Raw genomic sequence first — 22823 nt, forward strand, 5'->3', positions numbered from 1 at the left:
AACAATGCAAAGCCCAAGAACATCCAATTTACCTCCACGTTGGGCTGCCACATCGCTATCTCCTGTGGTCTGTGATTCCACGAATCTGTTTGGTCCAAAAGAGGTGCCTGACCTGGGTAGATGCTGCCAGCCATGGCTGTGATTCCATGTGAGCCAGGGTAGCCAGAGACCTGTGGGTGAGTGAAGCGGCCAGGTCACGGTCTGACATGGTACGACTTCTGCACAGTTCTGCTTTCCACGTGAAAGGAAGTAACTGAGATTACAGAGAATAATGTGGCAGCAGAATAACGGCTCCTCAAGGCTGTCCACGTCCTAATCCCTGGAACCTGTGTGAATATGGCAGCTTACATGCCAAAGGGACTGTGCAGATTTGATTATAAATTAGGAATCATTAGGTGGGGAGATTATCCTGGACGATCTGAGTGGACCAAACGTGATCATAAGGGTCCCTAAAAATGCAAGAGGGAAGCAGAAGGGGACAGAAAGGGGGTGTGGCTACTGAAGAACAGTCAGAGAGATACTTGGGCTTTGAAGTGGAGGAAGGGGCCATGAGCCAAGGAATGCAGGTGCCTCTAGAAGCCGGTAAAGGCAAGGAAATGGACTCTCAACTGCAGCCTCGAGAAAGGTCGTCTGTTATGGCCACAGTAGATAGCTAATGCAAATAGACACTAGGAAACCAGAAATTCTTCACTTTGGAATTTTACACTTATTACAATGCTGAGAGCAGACCATCCTCGGATGTAAAAGCAATGGGCCATAAACATGGCTAAGCCATCTCTCTACAAGTCCCTTTCCTGCCCAACTCACTACTACTCCACCAGCAAAGAACAAACAAAACCCCCAAATGCTTGTCCTCTAGTGAACCAGGGTGGATGGTGAGAGAAGGCAGGCCTTCACAGTCTAACAATGATGATGAAGGCAGAGAAAAACATTTAGTTGGACATGGAGAAAAATTTCAAGGCAGAAGGAAAGTGAGAGGAATTTCTTTACATGGTTCTCCCTCAATCAAGAGAAAGAGAGACAAGGAATCAGTATCTGTTTCCCTAACTCACTAGGCTGGTACTGGGCAGCCAGGGTTGTCAGCTACTTTTTAAATGAGATAAAGCACAGCCAAATCCACATTTCCAAATTCCCTTCAACAAAGATTTCATGCATTGTTTGGTCTCTAGGCATTGATTTATACCAAAATTCCATACTGACAATATGTAATTACTAAACTTTCAAATAAGATGTACAGGGAGTTCTCACAGTTTATTTGAATGAAAATATTTTAATAAAAAACTCTACTAAACATAAAATGCTGTATCAGCGGCTATTTTTGGTCAGAAGGGATATATCACTGCCAGAGAACTTCTAGGAATTTTCACAACAAAGAGATTGCAAATGATCTAAGGCAGTTTTCTATATGACACCAACGACGTGAAAGGATCAAATGAGCATTTCTAGCTGAAAAGGCCTACAGGAAATGTCCCATAGCTGTTCTTATTTACAAGGTAAGGAAACGTGGGGCTTGGGAGAGAATCATTCATTAGTTCGATGAAAAAAATGAATGTTTTAATTTATAAATATGTACAATATATACTTCCCCACCCCCAAATGTGCTGAAGAATAAAATAACACATCTTATAACGGTAATGAACGGTATACCTGGTAGTGATTGGTCTGTACCATGTGCTGTGGGCTGGGATGAAACCCTTCGCTGGACCTCGGACTAGGATAACCAGGTCTGCTGGGCTGTGAACAAATCAACAGAGCATCACATGAATAAATATTCTGATTATTTTGGTAAATCCGCATTTTATTAAAAAGAATAGAAAAAGATAATTTTCTATAAGAGCTTGGTTGGAAAGAATGATAAAGGGTGTGAAGACATTTCCATGGCGGTAACAGTCTTTTCAACAAATAATGCTGGGACAACAGGATATCCACATGCGAAAAATGAAGCTGGACCCCTTCCTCACAACATACATAGAAATTAACTCAACATGGACCACATTTCTAAACATGAAAGCTAAAACGATAAAACACTTAGAAGAAAACACAGGAGTAAATCTTTGGGACCCTGGGTTAGGCCATGGTTTCTTAGGACGCCAAAAGCTCAGTCAACAAAAGAAAAGATAAACTGGACTTTATCAAAATTAAAAGTTTTGTGTTGCAAATGACAACATCAAGAAAGTGAAAAGACAACCCATGAATGGAAGAAAGTATCTGCAAATCATCTATCTGATAAGATTCATATCCAGAATAGAGAAAGAACTCTTATAACTCAACAAGAAAATGACAAATAATCTAAGTAAACAGTGAGCAAAAGATCTGAGTAGACCCAAAGAAGATATACCAATGGCCAATAAGCACATAAGAAGATGCTCAATACCATTCAGCATCACGGAAATGCAAACCTGGAGGCTTTCCTTTCTGCTCCTCACCGGCTGGGAGCACGTGGGTGAACCAGCCGGATTCTATTTCCTCATCTATAGAACTGGGTTGACTTGGAGGGACCCTGAAGTCACTTCCAGCTCTAAAATCCTCATTGTTTGACACGTGAATTTAAAGTTCAGAGCAAAAAGAACGGTCTAGTCTGAAATGGAAGATAAGTCAATAAAGTCTCCTAAACCTGAGGGATTTAACAAAGTGGAAACTCAGGGCTCTCCAGGTGAATAAAGACCAGAATTGAAGGAAATAGACTTGGGGCCCAGCGAGCCCAGGGGAGGAAGGAAAACGCCTCAGTGCCCGTGTCGCTTTCCCGTGGACACAGGTGGTCCTGGATGAACACACACTCCGCTTCGGCTAAGTTCTGAGTGAGCCTGAGTCTCGAAACAGTGTCACCCCCTCTGCCTGGAATGCATGCCGCCTCCTGTCCCGGGTCTCCCGTGTCACCCCTCCCTCTCCCGACACAGAAGCATACCCCCGCTCTCCTCCGAGCACGAGGACTGCAGCCAGCCCTGCACTTGCTCCCGCCCTGCGGTGCGGACCTGTTCAGCCTCTGAGGGTGGGAAGGCTCCCCCACCCCTTTAGCCCTGTCGCATTTCAGCCCCCAGGTGCAGTCTACTCCAAACTTAACTAAATGTGAGGACGGATCCCCAAGACCCCCCGAAAGAGGGAAGGGCATGAAGGGGGAGTCACGGGCTTTGCTTGTGTGCTAGGGTGGCAATTTTGTTCCATGAAGCCCTAGGGACTACTCTTCAGATTTATATTTTTAAAGGTTTCATTTAAACAAGTGGTTAAAAAGAGGCAAAAATGTTTGACTATCTCTGTACTCTGACATTTCAGTGGCAACAGCCGTTTTAAAGGTGTGTGTTAATATGTATGCATTACAATGGTTGTATGGCAAAGGCTTCCTGGAGTCCAAGTATGGGAGGGTGCAGACCCAGGAATTAGGACAGTATTCACAGCTATCTGACAGGTGGACAGTTGTGTCTGCTGGCTTACATTTTGGAGGTGGCAGGTAAGTAACACAGGCAAAAATAAAAACTTTTACTCAATGTGTCCTACGTGTAGAGCAAGGTGTTGTATGTACAATCTGATAAGTCTGAGAGCAATGCTACAAAGAAGTATTATCACCCCATCTTACAGAGGATAAAACAGAGGCTCAAGAGAGGTCAGGCGATGCGAACAGGCTGCACAGCTGGTAATGGCAGAACTGCCCGCCTCCAGAGTCTGCTGTGCTGTGCTGCTACTCTATGACAAGCACACTGTGACTCACCAAATAAAAGGGGAATTACAAAAGGAACGATCAAAGAATGGCAAAATCTCCACAGAACATCCTCCAGTGGCTCAAATACTCACATGGGTAGCAAACGGTAACACTTGTAAGGTTCCATTTCAAAATAAAGATAACAGATAAAAACATGAAAACATGTCTTACAGAAGATGAAACGACTGCACCAAGAACACCACAAAATGGAACTTTGTTAGCCACCCGCTGTGGAGAGCACGGATGTATTGCTAACAGTTCTGTTCTCCTCCTCTACAAGCACAGACTCAGCGTGGCGGCCAAGAGGGCAGGCCAGGAAATGGCCAGCGCCGGGCCGGGGCAACTCGCCCACTGTGCCTCAACAGTGAAGTGGGGACATGGCTGCCACAAAGATCGAATGAGCTGAGCTGGGCTGAGGTATCCAGACGTGTCACCTGCTACTAAGTACAAGGTTTAGCAGGGTGATTGCATCTCCTCCTCAAAGACAGAAACTTGGATTTTCATGAAGCAAACTATGGAGCTAGGGGAGTTTTTGTCGAAAGCCTCCCAAGTGAGGAGGAAGAAAAAGGAAAACCCAAGACATCCTACACTCGTGGTCCTCAGCTGGATGGCAGTGCCCCCGATGGGGGCCTAGGGTACTGAGAGGGCGCTCCTGCTGCCTGCAGGGCCCGGCACTGAGGGTGGCAGGCAGGCGGGAGGGACAGCGGGGCTGAACAGCAGGGCCTGTGCTACGTTCAGATCTTTCTCCACCTTACACAGGTAAAACAACAACAAGGAACCCTGTAGTCTGAACCGAGAACCAACTCCGCCTGACATACAAACACAAATGATATTTTGCATAGTTTATCAGACACTGAACTTTCCGGAAGAGCAACTACTGTGAATACTGATGGACAATTTTACTTGGTTTCGTTTGAACTTTACCAAGATTTTTCACCCTTCTAGAAAATCACATCATCAAGACGAATGAGATCCACAGTCAGCTGTGGCTGCAGGGTCTGCGTGCGTAGCTGCTGTATCCAGGGCGAGCCTACCACACACAGGTGCGGGCACCTGGCTCCTCCACCACACCTCCCAGCGTAATTATACCGGAGTATTTTATACAGGTGTGTGCATAATGCTATTAGAAGTTACTTTTATTTCTCTTGTATAGTTCACAGTCTCTTGGCAGTATTGGTATCTTGAAATTATTAAGTCATTTTATAACCTATGTATTTTATTTTAGGATTAGTAAATGGGGCATTATACAATATTTTTTATATAAATGGAATGCTGGGTCTGATCAGGGCTGAGAAACACTATGCTGAGGCAGCTATTCTCAGGACGCCTTTACATTCTCAGAAATTACTGAGGCCTCCACAAGCCTTTGCTTATCTGGAATATATCTACCAATATTTACATTATTAGAAATGAAAACATCCAGCATCTGCATATATATACTAATGTAGGTGATCTTCTACCCATTAAATTTTTTTTTTTTTTTTTGGCCGCATTGCGCGGCTTGTGGGATCTTAGTGGGGTCTCAGTTCCCTGACCAGAGATTGAACCTGGGCCCTCGGCGATGGAAGACCTGAGTCCTAACCACTGGACTGCCAGGGAATTCCCTCTACCCATTAAAATTTTAATCTGGGGACTTCCCTGGTGGCACAGTGGTCAAGAATCCACCTGCCAATGCAGGCGACACGGGTTTGAGCCCTTGTCCGGGAGGATCCCACATGCCACGGAGCAACAAAGCCCGTGCACCACAACTACTGAGCCTGCACTCTAGAGCCCGCGAGCCACAACTACTGAGCCCACATGCCGCATCTACTGAAGCCTGCACGCCTAGAGCCCGTGCTCCACGACAAGAGAAGCCACTGCAATGAGAAGCCTGTACACTGCGACGAAGAGTAGCCCCCACTCACCACAACTAGAGAAAGCCCGCGCGCAGCAATGAAGACCCAATGCAGCCATAAATAAATAAATAAATAAATTAAAAAAAAATTTTTTTTAAATCTGGGGGCTGCCAACCTTTTAATTTAGGGATCAAAGAGTAAATATTTTATTTATTTGGTCGCGCCGTGCAGCTTGCGGGATCTTAGTTCCCTGACCAGGGATTGAACCTGCACCCTCAGCAGTGAAAGCGTGCAGTCCTAACCACTGGACCGCCAGGGAATTCCCAAAGAGTAAATATTTTAATCTTTTTGAGCCATACTGTAATGGAACCACTCAAGTCCGTCTGTGTAGGGGGTACCCAGCCATGGACAACACACAAGCCAAGGGGGCAGTTCATGCAATAAAACCTTCATCAACAGAAACAGGCAGTGGGGTATAGTCTGCTGACTCATTCTGAAGGGTAGAACCATCTCTGACTACAGAAAAGAGCTTCAAAATATACACGTTGAAAACATCCTAAAGAAAGAAATGTGAGGATATTTAAAAATTTAAGCAGAACTCACCCTTGTTCTGTAAACAAAGAAGCCTAACCACCTCCATCTCCGCCCATGAACTTAATATCATAGCCTTCAAAACTCAGCCACATGAAAATTATTAAAAATCATACAGATTGAGATATGTAATCATGTTTAGATGGAAAAGGTTAATTCTGTGAGTTTTAGGGGAATGCTGCATCATTTGTGCTAATCACCAACTATGTAGAGTTCCTTACACTCCTGTGACTAAAAAAAGTGCTGTGAATGCATTATCTCATTTGGTCTTCAGAACACCCCTAAGAGGTGGGGAACACTAGTACCCTCACTTCACAGATGAGGAAAGTGAGGCTGGGAACAGGAAGGTAACCCACCTGCTCATCAGAGCCACCTGTGAACAGATCCACTTGGTTTCCAGGCCTGAGAAATTAACTTCAAGACTCTCCGGTGCTGGACCCTTCCACAATAGTTAGTGAGGAAACAGGCAAACCCGTGTATACAAGGTGGAGGCCGCAGATGCTGGGGTGCATAGCTTTTAGGTGGGTAACTAGGGACTTCGTTGTTGTTGTAACACGAGGAGAGACAGAGAAATGTTGTGGTCTCAGCACTAACCAGCTCAGAGTAACACCGATAGAACGGACCACAGGCCCTCCTCCTTCTCTGGGCCTCAGTTTTCCCACTGGTGGAGGAAGCCAGACTACAGAACCCTTCACCTCTAAAATTCTGAAGAACTGGGTCAGTCACCTGTGTTCACTTTCAATGTGTAATAATATTTACTGTAATAGTTTAAAACAATGGCCGAGAAAACAGATTTCAGGCATCATGATTAAAAAATGGGTACAATATTTAAATAGCACTTTTTGTTAACAGATTTCTGAACATTTTTCAAAAAGAAAACGAAGTAAAGAATTGTCAGAGTTCCTTTAATATATTTTTAGCTAATCAAATATAAAGTAGCAGGTAACCATTAACTGCAAAAAAGTCTATTATCTATTTACCATCCAGAAAATGATCTGAACTGGATTATTCATGGCAAGTAAGCCACTGTGTGAAAATACCATCCTGTCAAAAGCAAAAGGAGAACAAAGAACCCTAACCTGAGGAGAGTGTTTAAGGGCCACCTGTGTCCAGCCCCAGCCCAGCTGAGCAAGAGGGGAAGGCTCTGGCCGCCTGCGGAAGGCCGGAAGGCCGGAAGGCCGGAGGGCAGGGCTGCGATGCTGCTGGCAGACCTCCCCATGCTGACAACCCAGCCACTGGCCACAGATGAGAAAAAGGCAGAAAATGTGCACCAGGTTCTCAGCAAAACAAAACAAAACCCAAAAGGAACCGGGTCAGGTGGAAGTTGACTCCTTTCAAAATAAAGCAAAACGTAAAGCGTTCTCGGCTTGGTTATTAGTCTATCTGATCATCAGGACGGTCCCTGACGCCAGCAGAGAGAAACCTCCCCGAGCCGGGCGTGCTCACTTAAGTCTGATGATGGGGGCGGGGGGCGGGGGGCGGTGGATTGGAAGGTCAGGCCTAATCCAATCACTCATGATTTCAAACAGCCCAGAGCTGCAAAATTAGGGAAACGGGTGCACGTTGGGGTGGTATGCGGCGGGGCGAACAAGGAACAGAAGTTGCAGTGATTACTCTTAGAATAACCCGCTGCTATTTGGTTTTCTCCCCACAGACATAAACCTCCCTACAGCATAAACCTCAAAAGTTAGTAGGCATAATGCCAGAGATGGGGTGGGGGCCTTTGCTACCTTGGGTGGTGCTTCGTCGGACCCTCCGGAGTCCCAGGACACTGTGACCTGCCTTCTGGACTCCATCCTCATCCGTTCTTCTTGCTGGACCTTCTCCTCCTCCAGGATTGTGCTAGAGAGACAACAGAGTATGTAAGGGGAGCTGACACCGGGGGAGCTCGCACACACCAGACCCCACCCTGACGTACCCGAGGAGCCCTGCGGGTGGCGGCGGAGGCCAATAAAGAAAGGGAAAGAGGATCGGGTTTCTAACTTCACAAAAGGGTTCCAGAATAGCCTTGATGCAAGGGGCACAGCCTCAGGTAAGGGAAGGACAGCGGGCAACACGAGGAGGAGCTGGGAAACCAAAGAGGGGCCAGGATGGACGGTTCAGACGCCGGCTTCCTTTAAGCAGCAGAGTTTCCCTAAGCAAATCCCGAGCAGCGCTCCACACGGCACAGACCAGCCCTCACAGTGTCGCCACATCAGCACAGCGACCGACCAAACAGCCATCCGGCCCAACGCTTCCCAAATGGCTCACGACCTCCTATCAACTTTCACTTTAAGCGGCACTTTGCCTCATCAGGGAGGAAGGAAATGCAACAGTATCTACAAGCACTTCTGAAACTCCTGCCGGCTTGAAACTGGCAACTCCGCACCGGGTCACGCGGCTACTTACCCGCTGGGCTGCTCAGGGCTCCGCACCTGGGCTCTGGGCCATCGCGGGAGCGGCCACCGCCCTCTGCTGCCCGCCCGCCCGCCGCCCCGCCGCCGCGTCCTGGGGCTTCCCAGTCCCAGCCTCCTGGTGGAGGGCAGCAGAGAACCTCCCAGCGCCAGCAGCTCATGAGAGAGTGAGGTCAGCGGCCCCAGAGCCTTTCTTTCTAATCTGGGAATCCGGCTCGACTGTTTCCAGGAGACATTCCTGCTGCCTGGAGGCGAGGGCAGGCTGTTTCTCACGCAGCTGCACTCATGCAACTTACAGCAGCAGAGGACACACAGAATTCATCTCGAAACTGCCCTGAGTCAGCAAGCCCTTACTACAGATGCGAGTTTTGTTTCGTTTTTTTTTAAGGAAAGGGAATGCTTCCCTCAATGACCACATCAACACTTCAGAGAAAAGCAACCCCCTCCTCAAAATGTGATTTCATTTTTCTTCTCACTCCATCTAGACAATCATGGCTCATGACATCACTCATGACAATCATGAGAAAACAGCACAACACTTCAACAACGGTGCAGGCTCTGGTGGCACCCTCCAGGCTGGCCAGATGCACGCCGAGCCAGTGCCGTCGGGACCCTGGCCCCAGGTCCCACGATTCACAGGTCAAGTGCGTGCGACAGCCTGTTTGCTTGGCCTTTGCCCGCGTTGGGCTGAGAGCTGCCCCCTTCCACGCGCCCAGAACTAGCACAGACCCTGGACCACAGTGTGCCTGAGTAGTGACAGGGGAGTGAAGCCGCCATCAGCCGAGAACAGGCACTGGCTGGTGACGAAGACCGGTCACCACCTCCCCGTGCCTTGCAGGGGACGGGTGCAGGCTGCCGGGAGGGTGGCCGCTGGGAGCAGGGGTTCAGACAGACCCCTGGCCTGAGAGAGGGCTGCCCCCGATTAGGAGCTTTTCAGCGCCCTGCTCTCAATCACCTGGCCCTCAAAACAAGTAACAGACTCCGAGTCAGAATTTCCAAAAACTGCGTCGTTTTAAACAACTGAAAAGTCCATAACAATCAGGAAAAAATCAAGTAAAAAAAACTGTCCTTATTTCTAACTTCTTCAAATCATTAAAATAAAGGCAAGCTATGACGCGGCCAAGCGTGACATGTTCTTTAAGGCAATGGAACTCTCTTTTAAATAGGTCTCACGAAGGCAATTTATTTCACATGGGCTGTTTTGTGAACTGGGCCACCCTGACCTGAAGGTTACTGCTCCCCACAAACACCTCCAAATAGGTCATGGGAGGCCCTGCGTAAGGAGACGCTCTTGGGCTCCACCTGCCCTGATCCTTCGCCCACACTCACTGTCCCCTGTTCTCTGACCCACTGATTCACTGTCTGAATCCTCCCTCTCGGCCCTGCATCACCTGCTACCACTGGACACGGAACGCAGGGGTAACCGGGAAGCGAGTTCCTCAGTGTCATTCCAAAGAACAACATGTCAGAACGCTTCGGAGAAAACGTGAGTTGTTGCTCCGAGTAGTGCAGAATACAAATAACTCATGAAGTGTCTGTTTCTACAACGGGAAGGCTCTTCCATAGATGGAGTGCGAGGGCCCATGGAGACAGTTCTGAACTTTCCTCCTTACAGCTGCTGAGGAACCCAGAGCAAAAAACTGGAATGTGCAGAGTGTCAAGGGGGTCAAATTTAAACATATTTTCCCAAAGTCCAAGTATTTTTAGTAGCAATACATTCTGTTTTGAAAGCTTTTAGCTGCCTAATGTGAACTGGCAATGAGCCCTCATGCTTCTTCCTGGGATGGTGGTTTCTAAGTCTCACACTCACCAAGAGATGAAACTATAAGAGCTAATAAGACTTTTCATTTAACAAACGTTAGAACATGTAAGAATCATTCTTTGTTTATCCACGAGCCCCATCTAGGAAGAGAATTGGGAAGAGGGGAAAGGAGTATTTACTTAATGTTAGTTTTATTTTTTATCACTACTTCCCTCACTTTAGGAGAAAAAGTCATCAAAGTAATCAATTCACAGTAAAGGACATAAAAACTTGCAAGCACGCGTCGACTTTTCTCGGCCTGAGGCACTCCCTGTGAAACCTGGTCTCCTGGGCTCCACAAGCTGGTATGGAGAGGTCTCACTAAATTTCCGTTCTGGAGCAGCAAGACGTGATTTTACTTCTAAGGTATTTTCATGGAGAGCAATAAAGTGGTCTAATAGCGTCTTCATTTCCAGTACCAAGCTAAGATTCGGAAGCAAATCTCCAACACAGACAAGATTTAGAGCGGACGGGGCGATCAGTCCGAGTGGGTGACCAGCTGTTCCCGCTGTCCCAGCAGAAAGGGCACCAGCTACGAGCAGCACCTTCACTGAGCTGGGCAGCGGGGCCCATTTCAACTTGTGTCCTCCTTCATAAACGGGAACGATACTGCCTGTCCTATCCACTGTTAGGATGGAGAAATAAAGTCGGTGAAAAAACCCAGTAAGACTTCTAAGTAAATGCTATCTAGTTCTGTACTTTTACCTGCCTCATGTTTTTTTAAATCTATTTCATTTCTGTAGCATTTTTCCTGAGAATGATTATAGTAATACTATTCTTTTCTTTGAAACTACATTTCTTCTATGCTTGAAAAACTTTTTAAAAAAAGATTGGACTTTGATCACTTAAACATAATAATTTTATGATGACATCACAAAATTTGCTTTGGACAGAAAATCAGTCTGGATTCATAGCTACTTAGGCTAATTTGAAAAACATCCAGAGAAAGAGCAGCAACAAACTGGATGAAAAAAAAAGCCACGAGGGAAATGGCTTGTTTTGGCAAGTTCATGGGAATGCCAGCTTTGAAACACGATCTCTTCTAAGTACCTAACATCGCCTCACCACAAAGGAATGGAGCTGACCCTTCAACAACCCCCCTTGGTATCTTCGCAGAAAACAAGGCTTGAGACAAAGCTGGGACGGCACCTCTGCAGCGGGCAGTGACCAGTGCTGCAGCACATGCCTCCCTCCTTCTTCTCTTATAAACACGCACAGCAGACGGAACACCTCGCTTCACGAATACAACAAAACTGCATCTCTCTTTACTTATTATGTATCTCAAACTGCAGGAAATAACGCACTTTTGTTTGGTTATGGTGTTACACATCTCAAAATTATTTTAAAAAAGTGATTTCTACTAAAATCTTACTTTAGAATGGTGACCTCTTTGTATTTCTGGCAAGTTCGAGAAGCTCCTATTTGACCAATCCTCTTGCAGATAGCAACTACGGACTAGGACAGAAGAAACAGCCCTGTGACAGCACAAAGCAGTTAGGCTCTGGAGGGAGCTGCCACTAGGAGGAAGGGAACGGCACTGGGTGAGTCCCCAATTTAATGGCCACTAGCCAGAAAGCCAGCCCCAGTCTTACTGGTTTGAAGAACCAGAGGACTGAATTTGGGTCGCCTCAGCTGGTGGAAAGTGAGGGGGGAAATCCCAGGAAGAAGAGAGCCAGGGAGGGGTACCGCAAATTCTGAGTATAAATTCTGCCTGAATCACTAGCTGACCCCTGTACTATGCACATATAGGGCAGGCTCCAGGCAGCCCAGCTGAGGCTGAGCTCAGCTGAATTGGGATTCGAGCTCACAGAACGGAGGGAGTTTGCAATGTGAGACCTGCCAAGTTAGCTGCCTGCTAAACCCAACCAACCAACCACAAACCAACCAACCACTCTTCAGAGGAATAATACTGAATCCTGAGTTTCTGCAACCTATCAGTCACAATGTCCACGACATAATCTAAAATCACTTGATGTACAAATAAACATTAAAATGTAATCCACTCTCAAGAGGAAAAGAAATCTAAAGGAAGCTGACTCCAATGGTGACTCAGAAGTTGTAATTAGCAAGCAAGGACTCTGAAGAGCTATTATTATATTCAAGGACATAAAGGAAAATTTGGTCATAGTTAATGAAAAGATAGGAAATGCCAGCAGAGAAACAAAAGGTATAAAAAAGAGCCAAATGAAAATTCCTAATGAAAAATAAAATATCTGAAATAAAATCTCCACAGGATTGGATGATCAGTGGGATGGAGATGAGAGAAGAGTCAGGAAAATTAAAGATAAATCAATAAAATTATCCAATCTGAAGAACTTAGAGAAAAAAGATTGGGGGAAAACAGAAAAAGAACAGAGCCCCTGGAACCTGAAGGACACTATCAAAAGATTTAACATACATGGAACTAGAGTTTTAGAAGAGAGAAAATGGAGTGGAAAAAATATCTGAAGAAATAATGGTCAAGGACATACATTTACAGATTCAAGAGGTTCAGTGAAGCCCAAATATGATCAATACAACAAAAACCACACCCAAGCACATCCTAGTTACAAACTGCTGAAAACCAAAGATAAAATCATGGAAGAAGCCAGAAAAAATGACACATTACATACAGAAGAGTAATAATTTAAAAGGCCAGTGACTTCTCATTAGAAATAACAGAGGCCAGAAGATAATGAAAGAAAGCTTTAAGGTGCTGAAAGAAAGAAAAAAAAAAAAAACAGAAAAGGAAAAATGCTGTCAACTCAGAGTTCTATATCCAGTGTAATTAAGTTCAATTCATTTTCAGATTAAAAAAAAAAAAACAACCCAAAACTAATCAACAGGCCCACACCACAAGAAATGTTAAAGAAGTTCTTCAGACAGATGGGAAAACCAAATGGAAGAAAGATCTTTAGAAAAGAATAAAGAGCACTGTATGGGGTTAAATATAAAAGATTTTCCCCTTACTTTCCTCAAAATACTATTAAAAACACAAAGTGTAATCTTATTTTATGAGGTTACTATCATATATGAATATAATATACACGACATCTAGAGCAAAAAGGACTAAGGTGATGGTAAATGAAGCTTCCACATTTTAAGTGAAATACAATTATTAACTCTAAGTAGACGCTGCAAGGTTAAAGATGTATAATGTAATACTTGGCGCAATCACTAAAAATATAATGTAAAAGGTATTTCTAAAATGCAAATCTGGGGGGTTGAGAGGAAGAGGTGCAGAAGGTAAGCCAGTGGCTTCTCAGCGCCAAACCCTCTTCATGAGAACCGACCCGCTGCCACGGGGGCTGCTGCTCCCTCCCCTCTAAGCTCAGGTGCCTGGAGACCGGGCTGAGACGGAGCCAGCGCTGCTCCACTCGTTCCCTGCATCCCTGCATCAACCTCGCCGCCCCGTCCCTCTGTAACCTGAAGAGGGACGGGCCACCTACAGCCTCTGGCCCTTCACTGTCCAGAGGGGAGGACAGACATTCATGGTTACTCCACTCTTCCCCCATGTTTTTAGGGATAATAACCCTGGAGACAAAATTTAGGAAAGGGGAATTAAGAACAACTAGAGAGAGAAGGAAAATGGTTCCAGAAACAGGACTGAAGGGAAGGAATTACAGCAGCTACCGGATGAGTCTGAGGATTTCACTGTGGGTTCTGAGGGCGACCTTCAAATAGTAAATATGTGGATTACAGCTGAAGTGTGAACTTCATGTAGTCAAAGTTCTCTCTTACAAATAAGACAAGGGAGGGGAAGTGAGCAGAGCGCGGGGAAGTACAGGGGGTGGAGGCAGCCAGCAACCCATTCAGTGGGGAGGGGCATATGGTGGTAAAGAGACCCAGAAAAGCAGTGGTCCTGGACTTCGGAGAAAAGGGCCCAGGGTCTTGGATCCACCCTTTGTTAGCTGCACAATCCGGGCAAGTCATAGGGTTTTTCTGAGCCTCAGGTTCCTTAAGTGAAAAGGGCAACAGTATCTCACCCTTAAGAATTATTGTGAAATCAGTAAGGTAATCACGTGAAAATGATCTGTGAAGCCATGTAAGTACAAAGGACTAATTTTTATGAAATTTAAGTTTAAATCTCACCGGAAATTTGTTTACTTCACATAAAACCAAAATCTGGAGGTGAAGCTCAAGTAGAGATGCACCTGTAAAGGTCTGAACATCTGTGTGCGGGGGGGTCCAATGAGGGGCAAGAGCTACCCGCAGGGCTTCGCTGGTGGCGCAGTGGTTGAGAATCTGCCTGCCAATGCAGGGGACACGGGTTCGAGCCCTGGTCTGGGAAGATCCCACATGCCGCGGAGCAACTAGGCCCGTGAGCCACAACTACTGAGCCTGCGCGTCTGGAGCCTGTGCTCCGCAACAAGAGAGGCCGCGACAGTGAGAGGCCCGTGTGCTGCGATCAAGAGTGGCCCCCGCTCGCTGCAACTAGAGAAAGCCCTCGCACAGAAACGAAGACCCAGCACAGCCATAAATAAATAAATAAATAAATAAATTAAAAAAAAAAAAAAAAAAAGAGCTACCTGCAGGTAAGAAACAGTTATGACATAAATTTTAGTGGAAACAATTTAAATTTTACATTAAATTCCCATGAAATTTAGATTTACTATTTACTTTTTATTACTGGGAAGACTAAGGCCCCAAACCAAACAAACATTTTAAGATGTAAATACAGGGGTAATTGAGAAACAGGTTACTCTTCTAGATGACGCCAAGACCCAACAGGACGGCAGTGAGAAGGAAAATGCCGATATGATGAATAAGGAGGAATTTAGACACCACCTTTGAAAGGAATTTGGGGAGCAGATACTAAACCACTTTAAAAGCACAGCGAAGAAGCACAAGTAACCTCATGTTATTAATCAAATCTAGAGTTTTTAATCTAGAGTTCACATTTTAGGATAAATGAAGAATCAGAAAGGACTCAAAAAAAAAAAAAAAACCTGTACAAGATGTCCATAAGACATCTACAAAATGTCAAAAAGATGTGCCTTGCATTTTGGTATCTGGATAATAACAGCTACCCCTTTTACATTTGAAGAACCAGTTTTTTTTCTAAACAGTAACTGATCATTTTCTGTACCGAAGACCTCCAGGTCCCTTGCGGATCTTCAGAAAAAGCTTTGTTTTTACTGCTACTACCAGAGCAGCCACCAAGGGTGTGTACCCACCACGAGCATGAAAACTAAATGCATTTTAGATGATTTTATTTAATCCTGAAACCTAGAGGACAGGTAGGATTTGTGATTCTGCTCTCCCAGGGAGGCTAAGTCACTCACCCAAAGTCAACTTAGGTCAAACAGATTTCTCTACGGCCAGCTTTGTATGATAAAAGTTAAGAAGCAAACATGATGATATCAAGTTATAATAACAAACAAACAACATCCACAACTCCCCCCAGACCCAAGCTGGAGACAAGGCTATGTATTACGGGTACAGGACGAGTACACAGCAGGCAAGTGCGGACGCCGGCCAACGCACACTGGCGTGGCTTGCCTCTAGCTGCCTCAAGTACCCCTGGAGAGACTCAGCCTCGCCGAAAACTTCCACAACTGCTTGCCACTAACTCTGGGATTACAGAGGGCCACGGCAGCCAAATGCAACACACTCAAGATGTGACAGCAAAACAGCGATAACACGTGGAAACTATGTCACCCATCAAAACCCTTGGGTGGGGGGCCTCTGTGCCGAAGCCAGAGATGCTGCCATTCTGTTGGGGGACTTTCTCTGGTTGACACTCAAGCAAATGTAAGAGAACCAGCTGCAGGAATTCCTTGTAACAGTAGGTATTTTTTCCCTTTTCTTTCTTCTTTTTCCTTTTTAACTAAACAATATTAACAACTTGCCCACTAGTCAAAATCGTAATCAGAGTACTTACTAACGTCTAGCCATGGCTCAAACAAAGTGTAGAGCGTGACAGTTGACAGCTTGCGTCCTGGACTCAGGTGAGCGTGCCTTGAATCCCAGCTCTGTGACCCCAGCTCAACTGCCTAACCTCAGTTTCCGTTTCCTCATTTGTAAACTGATGATGACAATATTACCTGCATCTCCCAGGACCGTGAGGATTCAGATGAAATAATGTGTGAAAGTTCACGGCACAGGTGTGGCAACAGAAAGCACTCAGTCAGTGCTGGTTTTCAATGTTGTAATTTCTAAGGTTGACGGCAGAGGATGGAGACTGGCTCCTAGTGAACATGGTGTTGGTTTAAAGGGCTTCCTTAAGCGCTCAGGGTCAGAGGGCCTTCCAGGCAGACACCTACTAAGTCAGTGATCTTTAGAATAGAAAACCTCAGGTAAATTGTTTACATACCATTTACGTTATTTTTTCTTTCTTTAACCTACCCTTCATATGTGAAAATGGCATGCTTAGAAACAAGGATCGATTCCCAAAGGTTTTAAAAAAACTATGGCTGGAGCAACAGGAGCTTTCATCACTGCTGGGGACACTGCATTGGTGCATCCACTTTGGAAAACAGGCGCTATCAGTACATAAAGCTAAAGCCGCGCACACCTGCGGACGCCTCAATACGCATCCACCAGACATTCTTGTACACGTGCTCACCCAATGACACTTCTGTTATGTCCCTACAGCAGCAGTCTTGAGAGCCCCAAGATGGAAAGTATCTGAATTTCCACCAATAGTAGAAGGGATAAACTATGGTATATTTACAAATGGGACACATACAGCAACGAGAGTGAAGTCCAACTACCTGAGTAACATGGGTGATCTCAAACTAAATGTTGAGCAAAATAAACCATAAACAAAAAAGTACACACTGAATGATAGCGTTTACATAAAGTTCAAAACTAGGCAGAACCAGTCTACGGTGAGTGGTTATCCCTGGAGGGGGAACAGTAATTGGAAAAGGGGCCTCTCATGGGTCTCTGGGGTGCAGGCAGTGCTGTTTTCTTGTTCTAGATGCTGGTTACAGGAATGGGCTCAATTTGTGAAAATTCAGTGAGCTGTTTACTTCTTGGCATGTTTATATGTTCACATCTTTGCATGTCAATAGAAAGTTAGAAAAATACAAAAATTAGGGTACAAAATTTAAATCAATAATTTTATTTATTACCCTCATTTGTCTAAAAGGGATTTAAGAAGCCACACGTTAACTTAAAATGTTTCCCTGAGATAAAACTGACAATCTTTTCCTATAATGGCACAAACAACAAACACCTTAATGACGCAGAGCACTGCTGGGAAACGCTGTCTTTGAACATAAACTCCAAAGGGGCAAATACTCAAGAGGTTTTACTGCGGTCTCCTTGTCACAGTATCTACCAAAGAATTAACTGACTAGCTAGGGATTAAATGACTTTTCATTCAAAAAATATTTAGTGCACTCTTATAACCTGTCAGTCACACAGTACGAAATGCTAGAGCTCATGTTATGAGAAATTTCCTATTGAGGAATTTCTCACACTTGCTACTAGGCTGCCCAGAGGTTAATCTCATTCTCCTCAATGAGGCACATCTATGAATAAGGACACAGGATGGCAGGAGGACAGGCCCTGTGGTCACAGAGACTGACCCATCCCAGTACAACCCTCTGCCTAACAAGAGTCACCGAGAGCCACTTTTCTTAACTTACGATACAGTAGAAACAAGACGTGGTCCAGCCAAAGATGAGTGGAGCCCACAATAAACTGAGTCTATTTGCAGCATTTTCTCTTTAGATAGACAAGGAGAATGGGATTTGGGAACATTTTTAACTGCCCTGGGGTAAGGGCTATCCAAAATTTATTACTTTGTTAGAATCTTGGATATAAAAGAATGTGTTTAATTACTTGTGATACACTGTTACATATAGATGTCCAAGCAGCTAGTATACTATAAAGCTACATTTTATTTGGCTTATTTGGTAGCCATATTCTACATGTTCCAAATATAAAGTTAAACTCCACTTCTGACTAATACAAAACAGACAGAACAAACTAATGGTCAATAATCTGTACTAACTGTTCACAAGAAAGCATCTATAAATAGGTACATGATGTTTTTATATGTGTGTATGTATAAAATAATTATATTTAGTTCTAAGACTTCATCTGGGACAGTTTTTGGAGCTACTCCACCTTAATGCAACAGTCCTCCAGCCAGCGTCAGCATGAGTTTTGTGTGAGCTAAGCATGAACTCAGCAGCTGTCTGGTCCTCACTGGGCCCAGCTCCTGGCCTGGGGGTGTGGGCAACACCGAGGTGAGTATGACGATCCCTGTCCTCAAGGAGCTTCAGTCTAGTAGGGGATGAGACGTACTAGACTGTGAGCTCCTCGAGGGCAGGAAAAGTGTTTGGTTCTCTTGCCCAGTGACCAGCACCAGGCCCAGCTACGTGGTGCTCAGTGTTTGTGGAGGTGACCGGACCGGGATGCGGCCATCTGCGGCCCACAGGGCGAGCATGGCCAGAAGAAGCAAGAGTTCTGGACAGCCCACGGGCAGAGCAGGGAAAGAGGCTGAGGAAGACAGTAGGGCTGATTTCAGCAGGTGCAGAAGGAGGCCTTCCTGGCAGAGGCGTGGGGTTAGTTTGGCCACAGTGTGAGAAAGGGATGGAAAGACACTGGCCGTAACTCAAGGAGCCTTAAATCCTACTCTGGAAGCCTCAAACTAACACAGGGGTTGCCAGGAACCCACTGAAAGTTGTCTTGAGGGAGGGAGTTACTCTCCCACTTCGACGGTTTGGTAAGACTGACTGATGAAGCATGCGGGCCGGGGGCGGGGGCAGGGCGGTGAGGAGAGCTGGGAGGAGGGAGTGGGTCTGAAGACACTGAGGTGAGGATGCTCCAGCGGGTCAGCTGGCACAGGCGGGCGAGGAGTTACTGACGACTCCCAGATGCAGGTGGAGACAAAGGCCCCACTGCAACCTACACAAGCTGAGGGGCAAGAGGAGACGGTAACGGCTTTGCTTTAGGATAAACACCATGTCCTCCAACTGAAGACACAGGTCTGGGACTTGGGAGAAAAGGCAGGACTGAAGCTAAAGACAGACGGAGGTGGGGAGCGAAGCCACAGGAACAGTTAAGCAACCAACCAAGGAGAAGTACTGAGGGGAGGGGAGGAGGCTGTGGACAGAAGCCGGCGGATACCCCGAGTAACGGGGAAGAACGTGCCGGGGAGGCGGGCGGGTGGAACTGGTATCAGAGGGGGCGTTTCATGGACAGAATCTATCAGATTCTGAGGAAAGGTCAAGGAGGAACAAAAAAATTTATGAGCAAAACACGAAATGAAGCATGTTCGAAAACCAGCTCCAACAGGGACAGCAGGTATAACTCAGCTGCATGAGAATTAAGAACCTGCAGAGCTCCAGCCTGAAGAAAGCTGTCCTGAAAGACCTGAGGGGCCGTCAGGCGCGAGGCCCCAGAAGCAGGCCCGGAGGGGGGGGCCGCAGGGGTGTCACCGTGCGGCCAGTGGCGCCGACCCCACCTCCTCGGCCAGACTTCAAATGCCGGGGGCAGGACTGTGTTTTGCTCACTGCTGGGCCCGTAGAACCTAGCTTAGAACAAAGGAGACACTTAGCAAAACAGCTGCTGAGTGGACGAATCTCTCCCACTTCTCACTAAGGCCCTGCTCCTTCCCGGAAACACTCTCCTTGGAGGAAACTCGTCAGTCAGGCAGGAGGCGCTGCCGGAGGTTAGGTGAGGCTGAGAGGGTTCAAGCGCCGGGGGATAAGGGTGGGCTAGAACAGCTGCCGGGGCTTTTGGACCCTGACATTTGGTAATTTTTATGAAAAAAGACGAAAATATAGCAAATAAAAAAACTCAAATAAAATCAGGGGAGTGTACTCCAAACATGAAACAGCACATTAAACCATGGCGTTGGCTGGTTGGTTATGTATTATACTAAAATATCTTGTTGATTAAAGTATTAAGTCTCAATCTAGACTTTAGTTCGACCAGTGTTTATTGAGCACTGACCAGGTGCTGGTCCTAAGCTCTGCCCCAGGCCTACAGAAATGAGCAAGACGGGATGAGGGCCACCTGTCGAGGCCTCTGAGTCCGGCCAGTAGCAGGTCAGCTCTGCGCAGACCCTCTGGGGGGCCCAGCACACTAAGAAGTCCGTGTGTTCCTTCCAGGGGACTGGGGGCTGCTGGAGGTTTGGGTCTAATGGCGTCTGGCACGAAGTAGGAGTCACAAAACGGCAGCTGAACACGTAACGTGGATGTCTGAGCTATAACAACAGAAGCGCTGAAGAGGTGCCATAGGAGGGGCTATCTCTTTGGGGGTGGGGCAGATGAGGGAGGCTTCCTGCAGGAGGCAACCCTGAGCTGGGCTCCAAAGACTGAAGAGAAGCGCCCTGCGGGCAAGCGGGGGAAGGCAGAGGCGCCGGGTGCCGCTGGAGCAGAGGAAGGGGTGGTGTGAGGCGAGACTGGGGAGTGGGCTGGGACTAAACCATGCGGAGCCTGTGGGCTGTGCCACGTTGGTCAGCAGTCAGGGCAGAGACACTTGATCACGATTTGAAGTTTATTAACACTTGAAGACATAATCTTCTTAAGGTTCTAACAATGTGTAAATAAATACAAATCCATAAAGGAGTAATTACGTTTGCCCAAGAAACAGGTTTGCCTCAGATGTACTGATAAAAGGACCTGCCTGGGAGAAGCAGCAGAGGCCTGCCCGCCCCGCCCCCCCACCCCGCCCCCGGCCCCGCCCCCCATCCTACCTGAGCTGAGCTTTGAGCTCAGTGAAGCGGGGCCGCCGGCTGGGGTCGTAGGCCCAGCACTTGGTCATGAGGCTGTAGAGGGTGGGAGGGCAGTTCGGAGGCATGGGCAACCTCTCCCCGTTCTCAATGCGGCCGATCACATCGTTGTTCTTCACGCCTTGAAAGGGCTTCACACCGTGCATCAGTATCTCCCACATACACACACCTGTGAGGCGGGGACGAAAACACAACGGTGAACTTAGCAGCAAGAGTGCAATTCCCACGTTTCAGGAATAACTTCATAGTTGGTACGAGAGAACCAGCTGTGTGATTACAGGCACATCAGCCAAATAAAGCAGCATTCAGTTAGCTCTGTTATCAAATAAGAACAGGAATACTAATTTAGTATGATGCGAATAATGAAATAGTATTATCAAGAAAAAACCCATTATTTTCCTAAGAGGTTTATTTCTCTAAAAAAATCTACATTAGAAAATGGCCCACCAGGTACAGTGATATTTCATAGCATAGCTTAGTGAACCAATTCAAAAAAAGCTGAATGAATTTTAGATTTCCCTCCACTTTAGTCCAACCTGCTTTATGCTTTCAGAATACTCAGATTCCTCTACAGATTCCCATCACTTGGCACTTTGGCCACTCAGATCTGCACCTGAACACGCTCCTTCGTGACTTTGCTTGTGCTGACTTCTAGATTCGATGCCTTTCATTTTCTTCTCCACCAGTTCTCTTCTTCCAGGTCCCTTTGTGAGTTTCCCGCCCTGCCTGCCCTGCCCCGTAGGAAGCTCCCGTCTACCCCATCGCAAGTGTGCCCCATACACCGGGTCCTGGGGGCAGAGGGGCGGTGACTGTCTTTCTGTATCTTCAGCACCTAAGATGCTGTGTGCCTCAGAGGAGGAAGGCATACCATTATGCCATTATATCACATTAATGTGAGTTAGATCTGAAATTAGCCAGAAGTCCAGCAACTTCAAAGTAAAGAGTATATGACAAAAATAATGCCTTAGTTCTGCTTTTCTCACCAGAAATTATGACAACATCATTAGTAATAACAACACTGGGTATCATTTCTTGAGACCTTCATATGTCTCTGGCACCTTTCCTTGAAATTTACACTATCCTTAATTCTCACACCTTACATTTCTTTAAAAACTGTATTTTATCAAATCTGAGATGCCACTGATTATAAGAGACAATTATTTTATATTACCAAAAAGGGGGGGGGGATATGCTGCCCACTAAGTTATAATGTGATCCTTTGTTACCTCTTAGAATTATTTTATTCTTACCAAAGAGCGGTTTTAAACTCATTCGGACAAGAAAGTAGCACCAATATGAACAAAACAGTCTACATGAGTGTAGGCAAGGACCCACATGACACACACCCCCGACTAACACCAACTGTGAAATGCCACTGATTTGTGACAAATCCTACTTCCAGAAATGTGAAAAAACAGGCATCTTAGACTCTTTGAAATGTGAAGTCCTCTTGAGAGGACAAGTAACCTGCTCTATGGGTCACAAAGCTGACAGGTGAGGTCTTGGGATCTGAAGCCAATTGGACTCCAGCGCCTTCTCCAATCATGTCACACTGCTTCCTGTTTTATTGAATTCCTTCCTTTACCTAATATCAGTTAGGGCACTAAATGGTTACTGAAAGTCAACAGCAAGGAAGCAGAAGAAAAAATGAGAACACGTACTTCATGTATATAAAGTTATATTTATTTATAGGAAAAAGAAGGTGCATAAACTTAACAGGGCATCTCCTGGGAAGTAGTTTAAAATCCGGCAGAGAAAATATGCACACAGGACTATTCACAAGATCTACACTTGAGTGTCTCGACAGAGAGAGAAAGTGCTGGGAAAGCAGAGA

The 22823-nt window shown here is 46.0% G+C and overlaps 1 protein-coding gene across 12 annotated transcripts in view; it reads right to left on the reverse strand.

The window, feature by feature from the left end:
* The window catches only part of PTK2 (protein tyrosine kinase 2), a 262366-nt gene that overhangs the window by 31612 nt on the left and 207931 nt on the right, over positions 1-22823 (reverse strand). For 10 of the 12 annotated variants that reach the window (XM_061172265.1, XM_061172261.1, XM_061172260.1 and 7 more), the window contains 4 exons: positions 20954-21158; positions 7851-7962; positions 1648-1734; positions 33-170 (listed from right to left, as the gene is read on the reverse strand). In XM_061172265.1, the coding sequence (XP_061028248.1) occupies positions 33-170; positions 1648-1734; positions 7851-7962; positions 20954-21158 (542 nt within the window). Of the gene's footprint in view, positions 1-32; positions 171-1647; positions 1735-7850; positions 7963-8508; positions 8595-20953; positions 21159-22823 lie in introns of those variants that run through there. The other 2 variants (XM_061172268.1, XM_061172266.1) reach the window with 2 other exon arrangements.

Source organism: Eubalaena glacialis, chromosome 17 (genome assembly GCF_028564815.1).
Source record: "Eubalaena glacialis isolate mEubGla1 chromosome 17, mEubGla1.1.hap2.+ XY, whole genome shotgun sequence".
Lineage (NCBI taxonomy): Eukaryota > Metazoa > Chordata > Mammalia > Artiodactyla > Balaenidae > Eubalaena > Eubalaena glacialis.